Source organism: Conger conger, chromosome 8 (assembly GCF_963514075.1).
Source record: "Conger conger chromosome 8, fConCon1.1, whole genome shotgun sequence".
NCBI lineage: Eukaryota > Metazoa > Chordata > Actinopteri > Anguilliformes > Congridae > Conger > Conger conger.
Genome location: NC_083767.1, coordinates 6,502,120 through 6,516,517, shown reverse-complemented (window position 1 = coordinate 6,516,517; position 14,398 = coordinate 6,502,120). Strand labels below are relative to the sequence as shown.

Genomic DNA, 14,398 nt, shown 5'->3' with positions numbered 1-14,398 from the left:
GTCTCTGCTTTAAGGTAAATGCGTGGGGTTGTTCTGATGCTAAGCGGTTGCTCTCTGTTGTAAGGTAAATGTGTTGGGTCATTCTGACGGTAAGGGGTTCGTCTCTGTTGTAAGGTAAATGCGTTGGGTTGTTCTAACGTTAAGCGGTTGCTTTCTGCTTTAAGGTAAATGCGTGGGGTTGTTCTGATGCTAAGCGGTTGCTCTCTGTTGTAAGGTAAATGTGTTGGGTTGTTCTGACGCTAAGTGGACAGTCTCTGCTGTAAGGTAAATGCGTTGGGTTGTTCTGACGCTAAGTGGACAGTCTCTGCTGTAAAGTAAATGCGTTGGGTCGTTCTGACGGTAAGTGGACGGTCTCGGGCAGGCCGTAGCGGTGATTGATGTGGCCTAGCGTCGGCTCGGGGGCTGTAAATCTAGCTGCTGTTACGCAGCCCTTCCCGCTGAAAGCGCCCCTCAGGAGCGGTGCGGCTGATGGGATCTCCGAGCGCACGCTCAGCGCTGTCTCCTGGATCACTGCCTCCACACTGCTGCCCCTTCGCCTTTCCCAATCAGGCAGTGCGTCAGAGTTCTGATTTAATCCCCTTCTGGGCTTGCAACTTCTAACGCGTTCTCTCATTGTCTCTCCATCTCTATCTCTCTCTCTCTCTATCTCTTCTCTTCCTCTGTCAGGCTTATTCTCCCTCTTGTTCTCACTCTCTCAGTCACTCATTGGTAGTCATTCTGTCCCTCTCTCCCTCCCTATTTTTCTTATTTCCGTCTATCTGTTGTGCTTAATCTCTCTTTCTCACTCTCGCAATTGCTCTTGTTTGTAGTCATTCCTCTCTCCCTCTTTCTCCTTCTCTCTCCCTCTCTCTTCTCTCCTGCTCTCTCTTTCTCCTTATCTCTCTTGTTCTCTTTAATGCTTTCTCGAAGTATAGCATTTTAAACTAGTTTGGTTAGCAGAACAAGTGGGTGTAAATGGAAATTAGCATTAGGACGTTTTTCTCCCCACAGAGAGTGGCCAGTGTGTGGAATAGCTTGCCAGGACATGTAGTGGAGGCAGAAACTCGGGGGGTTTTCAAGACCAGGCTTGATACGGTGCGCGATGCTATTTAGCTTTTAGGCAAACTAAGCAGTAGGTACACTTTAGTGGCAGGAGAAGGCGAGCATCGCTGGGCTGAACAGCCTGTTCTCATCATTATGTTACATTATAAACACTCAAGCAGAGGCAGTCAGCAGACTGACTTCATTTCCTGTTCTGCCGATCCTCACTCTGGAAAGCAGCGAGAGGCAGAGCCACCAATCACTCTGCTGCTGGGGCTCACCTGATGCGTCATGTGACCGCGCTCATTTGCATTAACAGCTTGCATCTAACCCTTTGACTGATTGGTGGAAGAAGTCTGATAAGTCGACTGGCCAAAGTTCAAAGAAGCAAAACATTAAAAAATACACTTTTTTTTTTTTTTTTTTTAATTATTTTTTACATTTTGTTGAATGAAATATTCTTCTTGGAAAAGTAGTGTTGCATTGGCAGAACTATAGTTCCATAGAGGTGAATGTATTTTGGGAATGCACCATACCCTACCTGTCTGTTTTAACTCCCCGATGCATAAATACAGAGCCATATTGCACCCAGATGTCAGGGATGAGCAGGGCAGGGCAGGGCAGCAGGGAGCTCACACAAGGCCCACATTCCTCTCCTCCTCTCCTCCTATCCTCCTTTCTTCTGTGTTTTTCTTTGCCTTTTCATTTTGCGTCCATGTCGAAGTGTGGAATAGCTTGCATATCTTCACAGGCAGGTGGCTAGCCGCTAGCGCACAATAATCCTCTTTGTTTCGTCCTCTCCCAGGAAAGGGGGGGCGTGGGGGGGGGGGGGTGAAAACAGAGCTCTCGTTGTGGGGGTGTCTGTCCTTGACCCTGTGATCTGTTCTGGACCTGCCGTGCCTCAGATTTGGCAGCGTGTCACGAGCCTGATGTCATCTTCCGCCTACACTGGTGTGAATTTGCTGAAGCTTTTATTCAAAGGGACTTTTTGATTTGACTGTTGATTTGACTAAGCTGTGGCCAATCCCCCCTGGAGCAATGTGGGGTTAAGGGCCTTGCTCAAGGGCCCACAGCGCTGATCTTATTGTGGTTACACTGGGGTTCGAACCACCAACCTTCTGGGTCCTAGTCAAGCTACTTAGCCACTAGTTTATAGGCTGCCTCTTTGATCAGGTTGCCAGGCCAGGTTTTCCACTGTAGGGTGGCCCCACGCTCCCTCACCTGTCTTAATGAAATACAGGTGCTGTAAAGTCTTACTGCCAGAGGAGGCTAAACCTTAAAACCTTAAAATGGCCGCCCTCCAGGCCTCTCTGCCAGGGCTCCGTAACTACGTCTTCCTGGAGGCCAGGTTCTTAGAAATGGTGCCACACATGGACCATATATTTTTAAAACAGTGCATAAATAAGATGTATTGCACATCTTTAAACCAAGTACCACTTACAGTACAATAATCCATAGCCTTTACTTACCGTACTGGCACCGGAGGAAGGTACAGTGTGCTGATTCTGTTCAGATAGAGACCTCAAAATGGACACTTGGTGGTGCATCTTTACATGACATTACAGTTGTTTAGCTGACACTTTTATCCGAAGCAACTTACAGTTGATTAGACTAAACAGGGCCAATGCCCCCTGGAGCAAGGTGAAGTTCTGGGGCCCAACAGCTGCACTGATCTTATGGTGGCTGCACTGGGGCTTGAACCAACCAACCTTCCAGGTCCCATTCCAGCACCTTAGCCACTAGGCTATAGGCTGCCCCATATAGCATCCCAATCGCCTCGCCAATGAGTGTATGTTTGGCCCCTGGACAACCAGTTAATTAGTGTTTATCTACCCTTACCTGGTATATTTGAGACACACCAATGTAGTTCCAGCAGTTTAGTGTGGGTGAAAAAAGGAGTTTGTTAGCCTGTAGTAAAATGCGTACCTGCACACCCATACCTGCACACCCATACCTGTTTTGCCTGCTGATGGGGTTTGACTCAGTTATTTTAAGAAAATGTATGTACATTCAACTAATGAATGTTTGTCTAAGTGAGTCACTGAGTTTTAAATGAGCTGAAAAGTGAGTGCGCAGAAACACTCCCCCGCTGTGCGCTGTGCGCTGTGTGCTGTGCGCTGTCAAAAAGCATCCTCTGACTGTATTCAAAAACATTTTGGAGAGGCAGTGTGATGCCCAGTGCCCTTAAAAGATCCCCCCCCCCGTCTTGCTACTGGGGCTCAGGAGAAAGCTGTGATGGCAACAACAGCCCCCTCCAAACACACACACACACGCCAACACACACACCAACAGCCCTTCACCAGTAACTTCATTAGAGTTGTCATGACTAGGTGCTCATGGGAGAGGCAGAGGGAGAGAGACAGAGAGTGTGAGAGTGTGAGAGTGTGAGAGTGTGTGAGAGTGTGTGAGAGTGTGTGAGAGTGTGAGAGTGTGTGAGAGTGTGAGAGTGTGAGAGTGTGAGAGTGTGAGAGTGTGAGAGTGTGAGAGTGTGAGAGTGTGAGAGAGTGTGAGAGAGTGTGAGAGAGTGTGAGAGAGTGTGAGAGAGTGTGAGAGAGTGTGAGAGTGTGTGAGAGCGTCAGTTCTGCTGAGGGTGGGTGCTGATTGGTGGATGTGCCCTGTGACCTCATAACGCCCCTCACTAAGACCCTACAACAGCTGTTCTCTCCAGTGAGCGTTGGGTCAGAAGTAATGGGACGGGATACCGGTTTATTCGTGGCTGGATGTGGTCGTACACTCTGTACCAGTACAATGCGGTTACTTGGCAGACCCTCCCTCTGCCTGCTCTCAGTGGACAGAGCGATGATTAACGACTTTGGCAAGCTGGACTGTGGGTCATGCTGCTATTCATGAGACACCTGATGGATGTCTTGGTTGGACGGCCCTCCTTCTGCAGTGTTGCACGGTCTAATCTGAATTCTGATATTGTTTTTGGCTGTGAGCCAGCTTGTTTTCTTCAAAATAGTGGTACTTTAAGGACTTTGTTTTCTGCCCAAATGGACGTAGAAGCCCCTGGGAACTGTAATCCACGGTTCAGTGTACACAGACACAGTGAATGGCTTTTGTAGTAAGCACATTTGCTTTAGTGGATGAAATATGTCTGATTTCAAGAGCTCTTGCATTTTATGAGAGGCTGTTATGGGGTTGAGACAGAGGAGCATGTTGTACCAACACTGGCAAGCCCAGACAGGCCGAGTGACCTGTTCTGGTCATCTTATTCTTATTAACTTTATTATTAATTATTATTTGTAGTATTTCTGTACAGTGAGGCCTGTAAGAATATGGACAGTGATGTAATGTTAAGGAGCTGTCATTTTTACACTGTTCACTCCGTACGGATTTAAATACCAACCGATTAAACTCAAATTAATGACGACAGGGTATGAAGTGAATCTTGTCGGAATTACAGTTCTTTAAATTTGTGTCACCATCCAAATACTTATGTTGCTCCCTGTATATATCCGTATGTTCATTCTTATTATAGAGCTTGTTTATGTTTGTGTGTGCTTGTTTTGTTTTTGAGGGGGCGCTATGTTTGCCTCACAGACCACTCTTTTAAAATGACGTAAATCTCATCACATCCTGTGTTAAGATGCTTGTTCCTGGTTTACTTCATGTGCTAAGATGCGTGTTCCTCTCTCTCTCAGACCCAGTGGAGGAGCGCACGTACTCCCGCTCGGTCTCTCCCCCGGAGAACGGCTTCAAGCAGCACGTGGAGCAGCGTCTTTACAGCAGCCAGGGCAAGGGCCCGATCCGCACGGAGAGGCTGGCCCCCCTGAACCCCCGCCGGGCCCCCGAACCTCGTCCGCCCTCCCGGGTACAGGTGCTGCCTAGCAACCACCCCCACCCCCACAACCGTCGGCACGACGACGTCGCCAACGGCTACGACACGGACAGCAGCCAGGAGTCGCGCGCCACCAGCAGCCGCAGCGGCCGGTCGCGGGCCTGGAAGCCCAGGAGGGAGACCCTGAACGTGGACAGTGTGCTCAGCAGCCGGGGCCCTCCCCAGCACCAGCAGCCCCAGCTCCGGGACGGACACAGCCCCCGCCGCAACCGGGCCCCCGGCCAGGAGCGGGAGCGGGAGAGGGAGCGGGAGCGGGACAGGGACAGGGAGAGGGACAGAGACAGGGACAGGGAGCGCGATCGGGAGCGTGAGCGGGGGCGGGAGCGGGAGCGGGCGCGGTCGAAGGACGAGCGGCGGCAGAAGAGTCTGATGACGATCTACGAGGACGAGATGCGGCAGGAGACCGGCAGCCGGAGCTCGCTGGAGTCCGCTGGCGACCGCGACCGCGAGAGGGCGCCGGGCGGCGCCGGACACAACCCCAAACTCAAGCCCCACGCCGACAACTGGAGGATCCAGCGCACGGAGTCCGGCTACGAGAGCAGCGACCGGATCAGCAACGGCTCGGCCAATACCGTCTCCCCCCTGCCGGAGAGCGCCAGGCCCCTCCCGGAGGTGCAGCCCTCGAGGTGCGTACGCTCCGTCCTCTTCATCCCCCTCTTCATCCCCCTCCTCATCCCCCTCCTCATCCCCCTCTTCATCCCCCTCCTCATCCCCCTCCTCATCCCCCTCTTCATCCCCCTCTTCATCCCCCTCCTCATCCCCCTCCTCATCCCCCTCTTCATCCCCCTCCTCATCCCCCTCTTCATCCCCCCTCTTCATCCCCCCTCTTCATCCCCCTCTTCATCCCCCTCCTCATCCCCCTCCTCATCCCCCTCTTCATCCCCCTCTTCATCCCCCTCTTCATCCCCCTCCTCATCCCCTTTAACCCCGTCTGTCCCAGGCCCAATGTGAAGCGCCTCCACCCAAATCACACAGGGGTACCATACTCTCCTTCTGGCTCTTTCTACACTGAGCACTACTTTCTGCAGTGTTGTACTGTGACGTACTGAATCTAAACAGTGGCCAGTGATGAGCCAATCACAGCTCTTACATCAGAAACATGCTTAAAGACACTCCCACTCTCATTAAAGGTAATTGCACTTAATTTATAATTACATTTCATTATATATTTCAGTTAAGTTGGTGTTCAGTGATTTTTGAGTGGCATAAATTATTTTCATGACTTTTCATATGATTTTCTTTCATATGAACATATGAAATTATGTTTTATGTATATACATAAAACATAATAGTTTCATAATTTCTTGGTTTTTTCTCTAGAGAAACTTTTTCTTTTTCTTTTTTCATTGTGGACAAAAATTCTTGTTAGGTCATGTAGCCCATATTGTTCAAAGGGTCGAGAACCAGCGCTTTAAGACTGTAAAATAAATCATTTTGTGACAGTTCTGATCGTTTACCCTGAGCACCACACGAGCTGCACAGGTCTGCAGAGGGAGGAACAAAAGAAGACCTGTAGTTAGCTCTCCTGAGGATGGCCAGCCAATCACAGTCCACGCTTCAGAGGCACAGCTGTCATTGGCTGCTCTCCCCCCCCCACAGGAGAAACCCAAGAAAGCTGCTGTATGGCTTGGCAGGGGAATTGAATGCTTCCTGTTAGGGAAGCTAACACACCAACATGCACAAACAAACACGTGGTTTGTGTGGCCTTATAAACAACACTGTCTCTGTATGCTACACCACAGAACGTATGTGAGGGACGTCTTTATGCCGTGTAAAGTGGGACCTTTCATCCTCAGTCAACATTGAATTCACTATGTACAAAAACATACACAAGGCTGTACAGCTTAACTCTTGAGCAGTTCGTTAGTTAGTTCCCAACTACATTAGTTCATGCCCATTCATGTAACCTTATTGTGCAGTTTTACCGAGCTGTTGATATGACGGAAGAGGAGGAACTTTTTCCCCTCTTATTCCAGGGGTTGGGATTAGCGTTAATCCTGTAAACGGACGGGAGAGGCCCGGAGCCCCGGTCGCGCGTTAGCTCCTGTTCTGGAGCACTCATTACCCACATTCTCCCTCCACTTCAGTGACCCGAGCTCCCTCTCTCCCTCTCTCTCTCCCGCTCTCCCTCTCTCTCTCTCTCTCTCTCTCCCCTCTCCCTCCCTCCTGCTCTCTCTCTCCCTCTTTCCCCCTCTCTCTCTCTCTCTCTCCCCTCTCCCTCCCTCCTGCTCTCTCTCTCCCTCACTCTCTCTCTCTCTCTCTCTCCCTCTCTCTCTCTCCCCCCTCTCTCTCTCCCCCCCCTCTCTCTCCCTCCCCTCTCTCTCTCTCCCTCTCTCTCTCTCTCTCCCTCCCCCCCTCTCTCTCTCTCTCTCTCTCTCTCTCTCTCTCTCTCTCCCTCTCTCTCTCCCTCCCTCCCTCCCTCTCTCTCTCTCCCTCCCTCCCTCCCTCTCTCTCTCTCTCTCTCCCTCCCTCTCTCTCTCTCACCCTCTCTCGCCCTCTCCCTCTCTCCCTCCTCCAGGGACCAGCTCCACCCGAGCAGACGTGACGACTCCAAGGCGGACATCTTGCACTCTGCGTTCTACTACGGTAAGCACTCCAGCCTCCCGGGCCGGTCACATGACGCACGGCGTCTGGAAGGGCCTGTTATCTCACATTCACTGCGTCACTGCAGTCCTGGAAGACGGCCATGAAAGCTGAAGGAAGTTAAACTCGCACCACTGGCTTGCCACATGTAATCTCTTCATACCAGACCCATAATGCTGAAACGTAGCAATGCATCTGAGAGTTTTTTTTTTTTTTCTTTTTTGGTATTTAGGTTTTTTTGGAAAGAGTATTCCGAAAGCAAAAGCACATGTCACTGTTTCGAATATGTACCTTTGTTTTCATTTTTTTTGCCGTTTTTTTGCCTCAGTTTGACCGGAAGCAAATGGGCACTGTTCAAGTGGCTGCTTCACTTTGCGGGGCCTTTGTCGCCCCCTAGTGGGAACAGGTGGCTATCGCAGCTGGCTGCGGAGGGAGCCCCTCAGAGTGCACTGTGCTGGGCGATAGCACGTGGTAAAGCTCATTATTACCCACGGAGAGCGCACCAAGGCCGGGCCCGGTGCCAGGCTGGGTGGCATTCAGCCACAAAGCTCCGAAATGGGGGAAGGGGGTGCAAATATTCCAAATATTTCACCCCTTTGTAGCACTGCTCAGTCCCAACAAGGTCAGAATGACCTGCAGTACATTCCTGTACAGACTGAACTGACCATTCGCAAAGGCAGCAATCGAAAATGAGACTTAAAATATAAGTATGAGTATCAGTAATTAATTAGACTATTAATAATACTTCATATCTTTGATTTGTCTTTGGGATTAGCCGATTTAGATCTGTAGAATTGCCAACTACAATTATTATTTTATTCTATTGTGCATTTATTTGTAAATTGAGACCTCTCCCTGTGTGATTCTCTTTTTGGTTACACTGTCTATATTTACCCCCAAAATGGATACACGGCTTGTCTGCCCTTTAATTTAGATTGTAAAGAGTGTGTGAGTGTGTGTTTTCATAACTGTGGGCTGACCCAGAGTCCTCCCTGCTCAGGTCAGTGGGAGTTTATCTCAGGGCCTCTGGCTCTTGCTGCCGGCCACCCCCCCCCACCACCACCCTGGGCGTAAATGAGGCTGGATTAATACCCCCCCCCCCCCCAGCCCAGAAACACTCTCCCCTGCCTTACTGAGTCAGAAAGTGAGTTATTGTGTACGGAGCGGAATAATGCGCCAGCGTGAGTCGAGGCTTCCTGTGGGACAGAGCGCCGTGCTTCCTGCTCGGCATTGTGGGCCATGCAGGGAGGTGTTGGCTTTAATGGGACACAGCCTGTCCCTGGAACCGGTTACGTGGTGTTCTCTGTTAATCGACAATAACTCCCCCCGATAACATCGAGGAATGATTGTGTCGTTTCTTTGTAGTCCAAGTTTGCATCATCGCCTGTTTAAGAAAATGTGATGCAAGTTCTGGATGTTTTCACGAAGCCAGTTCCTCTTCGGTTTTATGCCAGGTCTTAATTTCGACAGTTTTTTGCGTCTTGGCCTTGCGATTTATGTAAAGCTGCTTTGTGAAAAGCCCTATACAATTATATATTGAAATTGAATTGATTCACTATCATAATGCAGGGCCAAGGAAGATAACTGCAGAAATGGTGTCCTTCATTTATGCTGGGAGTTTTGCAAGGATATTGCGTTAAATTTGATGGATAGGCAGCCTGTAGTGTCGTGGTTAAGGTACATGACTGGGACCCGCACAGTCGGTGGTTCGATCCCCGGTGTAGCCAAAATAAGATCCGCACAGCCGTTGGGCCCTTGAGCAAGGCCCTTAACCCTGCATTGCTCCAGGGGAGGATTGTCTCCTGCTTAGTCTAATCAACTGTACGTCGCTCTGGATAAGAGCGTCCGCCAAATGCCATTAATGTAATGTAATGGATAGAGTCAAAGCTGTTTTAGCTTTTGAATCGAATGGTCACAGACTACATCAGAGTGTGTTTCCAGGTCAGTGGTGCCCACGTGTACAAATTAGCTTGTTTGCGAGCCAAAGAAAGTTTTTTGGTTATTTTTAGAGATAACTGATTTCCCAGGCAGAGAACTTGCCGTAGCTTCCCATCATCATCACTGTGGTAGATGGACGGGAATCAATAGGTTTGGGTCAATAGGCGTGGTCTTCTCTTACCTCCGCTGATTTATCCCATTATTACTTGGAAAGCAGTGCGTCAGAGCCTGTGATGTGTAATCTGCATTTCCTGTTTAAAATACCCGTCGCAGATTCACAGTAATCGAGTCCGTGCTAAGTGTCCTCGCTAAAGGGGCTGATCTCCCCCAGCTGGCAGCTCTGCCCAGACGCTATGGAAATTAAATCACTGGGTTACCGGGAGGTGCTATTTATGAAAAATACATCGTACACCATTCATGTACTATCTATTTATGCTCTGTGAACTTTACTTTGTTTCAGTCCAAGTTCACACATGCCATACTTTAGCAGTATATGGCTTTTTAAAAGAGCATTTGTGTTTGTGAAGCTGATAGCTTTTTATCATCTGTCGGCAAATGGTATCGACAAGCCGCGCAGCAAATGTGTTTTGAGGCGATTTGTTGATTTTTCTGTTTTCGTGTGGCCTGTCAGGTGTCTGCTAATGTTAATGTCCATTAGCTGCTGAAATCCTCAAAGGCAACAGGAATATAATGGGAAATGGCTCAACCGCAGATAACATCAAAATGGCTTTTTCAATCCCGGCCTAACTGAGAGAGTGTTGCTTTGTCTAGCCTGGTCTTTCACCGTAAAATGGCAACATTTTATTTTGTCTGAGATTTCTGGCATTTCTTTCTTTGGTTGAGCCTCCTGCCTTTTTGGTTTTTGTTAGAATGACTAACTCTTTGTGAACTCTCTCTCCTCCTGAAGGGCTCTCTGTGTCTCTTCGTGAACTCTCTCTCCTCCTGAAGGCCTTCTCTGTCTCCTCAGTGCTGGACCGGTGTTTGACCGCAGCCGGTGTTAAAATGGATGACTGCAGACGGCACACTGTGCTTCTCCAGACTGTGTAAAGGTCAGGGCTTTCAGTGTAGCCTCCGTTAGCGTAGCGAAGCCCGGCCACTTCAGTCCTCCCTGGGCTGTAAATCTGGCCCTCGCCGGTTTGATTTACCCCGTTTGGCTCTCTGACAGGCTGGGCTGCGTCACTCTGAGCCCACTCGATTGTCCGCTAGCGTGCGTTAACGTGCGCTAATGTGCGCTAACGGCTGCTTCCCGGGCCCTTCCTCCTGCAGGAGCCTGCAGCCAGCGGCTGCTTCCCGGGCCCTTCCTCCTGCAGGAGCCTGCAGCCAGACTTCCCAGTTCGGACCGTGTGGCTTTTAGCCGTGCTGGCACAACCCTGGGTCAGCAGAGAAGAGAAAATAACGCTTCTATTTATACATGGAGGAATCCGTGTGCATCTGTGTGTGTGTGTATGTCCATATGTGTGTGTGTGCCTGACTGTGTGCATGTGCGTGTGTGTGTATGCGTGTGTGTGTGTGTGTATGCGTGCATGTGTATGCGTGTGTGTGTGTGTGCATGTCTGTGTATGCGTGTGTGTGTGTGTGTGCATGTCTGTGTGTGTGTGTGTGTGTGTGTGTGTGTGCATGTCTGTGTATGCGTGTGTGTGTGTGTGTGTGTGTGTGTGCATGTCTGTGTGTGTGTGTGCGCGTGTGTCTCTGTCTGTGTCTGTGTGTGTATATGTGTGTGTGTGTGTGTGTGTGTGTGTGTGTGTGTGTGTGTGTGTGTGTGTGTGTGTGTGTGTGTGTGTGTGTGTGTGTCTCTGTCTGTGTGTGTGTGTCTCTCTGTGTCTGTGTATGTGTGTGTCTGTGTGTCTGTGTGTGTGTGTCTCTCCCTGGACAAAGCTCTGCTGCCTCCTCATGCCCACAGTGTGAAAACGCTCTCCCTCCCTTCCTCCTCCTCTGCTGTCTCCGTCTCCTCTGTGGGGCAGTCTGCTGTGAAAAACGCTATACAAATAACATTAATTAATAAAGAGCAACAAATTTCCCTCCCCATTTAAAAAAGAAAACCGCACATTTCCCCTGCAGTTTGACCCCCCTTTCCAGAAATAGACTCTTTGGGTGCCATTTTGTCTTGGAGGGACAGTGCCACTTTGCCCTTTCAGAGTTATGTAGAATACGCCAGATTCCCGCTGTGTCACATTCATGGACAAGCGCTGTGATGACGTGTTTACGGTGCCAGCAAAGCGCTGCACATTAAATGCAGTGTAGTGTTAATCCTCGGGATTCAGACCTGCCTGGGATGCGTCTTCAAGGCACAGCCTACGAAAGGTGTCGGACTTACAGTGCGTTAGCTTTGAGTCTAATTATGAGAATGGAAGCCATGGGTGAATTCTTCCTTTTATCTAAACTAGGAAGGATATTGCCGTTGTAAAACATTTATTGCAACATTTAGGTTACACGCCCGGTTCTCCAGCCACCGTACTATACTTCATCGTCTGAATATATACTACGATTGGTGTGCAGAATGGAAAAAAATTATGTAGGTCTTCAGCAATAAGTATGCTAATTTTATACAACGCTGGAAATTGTAGCTCACAAGAAATTAAATTCACCGCTTCCTACAAAGTCAGGAAGTGATTACCCCTCCCTTATTGACATGTCAAGGTTCATGTTAAGAACATTTCTGATTTATATATTTACATCCTAGGGGTGGCGCATAAGTGTTTTTTTTTTATATACATAGGATATGTGAGACTGGGAGCACAGCCTCCTGTGATATTCCTGTGTGATTAACTAATATGGCTTGTAGTTTTGTTTTTTTTTACTTTAAAGTGGTTTTCAGTATTCTCTCACACTAACGTCTTTCTGTGATAAAGAATGTCCGTTTCAGGTTTCCATAGTAACTTGCTGACTAAACAAAGTGCGGTCTTCATCATTCAGGGGATTTTCTCTGTGGGCTGAGCGAACAGGTGTGTCTCAGACAGCTTTCGGCAGTGTGAGCAAATTGTAAACTTGTATAGCAATAATTTAACAATAACGGAACAACTCTTCAAATATTTTATTTTTTTGGTTATAACGTGAGTGCAGCTAACTGCTAAAAACAGACAGTTGCCGATGGTCTTTCGGGAGGAAACGTGTCGTTGGGGACACGTTTGCTGGTTGCTGTTTCCGCAGAGCTGTTAAGCCCCGGCGCTGTACCCACCCAGCGGAGGGTCTAGAGCAGCCGAGGATCGATACATCTTTCACTCTGTCCCCTTGTCGTTGTTTCATTACCGCGTTTATCACATACCGCCGTGTGAGTTACCGCCATTAAAACGCAAACCCGCCGCGTCAGCACAACTGACCGTTTAAATCCAACTGGCAGGAAAGCCCCTGAAATTGGGTGTTGAAGGGGGCATTTAATGGTAATTGCTGCACAGGAGTGAGAAGTTTATGAGAGAGCCGGGTTGTGCCCCCACTGGAGTTTAAAAGCTCTTACATGATGCGTCAGGTGATCCCGATGTCCTAATAGCTGTACAGGAATCGCACACGGCACCAGTCGCAGCGCTTTTCTGATGAACACAGGGATGGCAAATGTCGTCTTTGTGAAATCAAATGTGTTAATCTGATACAGTTCGATGTGCCTCTGTAAATTACAATAAACACAGGGAGCTCAAACTCTAATCTCAGAAGGTGGCAATGCATGCTGATCACTGGTTTCCTTTCAAACTTGCGCCAGTCAGTTTGACCTTGAAAAGGATGTGTGCGAGGACTCGTTGGCAGATGAGTGACTTCATATTTGTTCATATTTGGTGGATTTCAACCAACAACATATGCGGTTATCTACCAATTACTGAGATCCCTCCTATGGAGACAGGTGTGTAGCTTAAACTCTGGAAGTGGGTGGGGTTCACGCTGACATTTGATTGGTAGTCTGAGAGAGGTAGGGAGGTCACGTCAGGCCTCCGCCTCTCTAATCTTACAGTACATTTACAGAGCAGAAAGGGCCTGGCTTCAGATAGGCTTTCCGTAAACACACCCTGTACAGCACATTTTACGGCTTTCAAGATAACCCAGTTGTGTGTGCTGAACGACACAATGTCCCCGTTTACAAGTGAGATTGTTTCCATGTATGAATTTACTGAATTCTACTGACTGAGATTAACTGGTTTGCCCCTAGATCATTCAGTTTACAAGCACATTGAATACAACAAAATAGACAAATACAAAACCTGTTAACATAGAGCCCTGCCTGACAATCTTGTCTGTAGAATTTCATGCTGAATTGTGATGCTTCCTGGCGTCGGGTTTGCGGTTGGTTGCTTTGTGCCCGTCCTGGCTCATGTCTTTGTGCTGAAGCCGGTGAAGGTAACAGCTCCAGACGATGATCTTCCTCATGCTGACTGCCTGCAGTGCTGTCTGACAGCTGTCACCTTGTCTGCATTTCACCCAAAATAACAGCTCAGTCACCTGTGAGGAGGTGAGCACGACCCTGCCGTCCTGTCCTGTAACCGTCACAGGGACAGCGTGAGGGCTTCGCCGAAATGTAGTGCACATGCAAAGGGCTTTTATAACACTTTTACCGACTATTCAATTCAATTACATTTTAGTGCTTTTCACAGAAGACTCCGTCCCAAAACTATGTGTCCAGCACAGAGTTGTAGCCCTTTTTCTCCTAGTTATTCTCATCTTTTCCAAGGGTAACATTCTGTATGAGCCTTGTCCTCATGCCTAAAACTACAGTGCCTTTATTATTGATGTAAATAAGAGGCACATTCCGCATGGAGAATACCTCCTTTTCCATTTTTACTTTTTTTGTTTTTGTATATCCCCCCCCCTCTCTCTCTCTCTGGGAGGAGGAGAGCAGAGATGCAGTGGCCTTTTTGTTTTTGGCGGGATTGGCGCTCTGGGAGATGAAAGGGCCGTGAGATCCTGCAGTGATAGCCGTTGCGTTAGCGATGTCTCAGTTCAGTCCTGCCCTGCTCTGGGAGAGCAGGCTGGCGTACACAACGTGCACTGCGCTCGTACAGAAACAGAGACGGACTCATTGAACCCGTGTACGGT

At 48.8% G+C, this 14,398-nt stretch overlaps 1 protein-coding gene across 1 annotated transcript in view; it reads left to right on the top strand.

The window, feature by feature from the left end:
• Nucleotides 1–14,398, top strand: part of LOC133135334 (inactive ubiquitin carboxyl-terminal hydrolase 53-like) — a 41,308-nt gene that overhangs the window by 22,776 nt on the left and 4,134 nt on the right. The window contains exons 12-13 of the mRNA XM_061252261.1: nucleotides 4,665–5,487; nucleotides 7,380–7,447. Coding sequence (XP_061108245.1) covers nucleotides 4,665–5,487; nucleotides 7,380–7,447 — 891 coding nt within the window. The remainder of the gene's footprint in view (nucleotides 1–4,664; nucleotides 5,488–7,379; nucleotides 7,448–14,398) is intronic.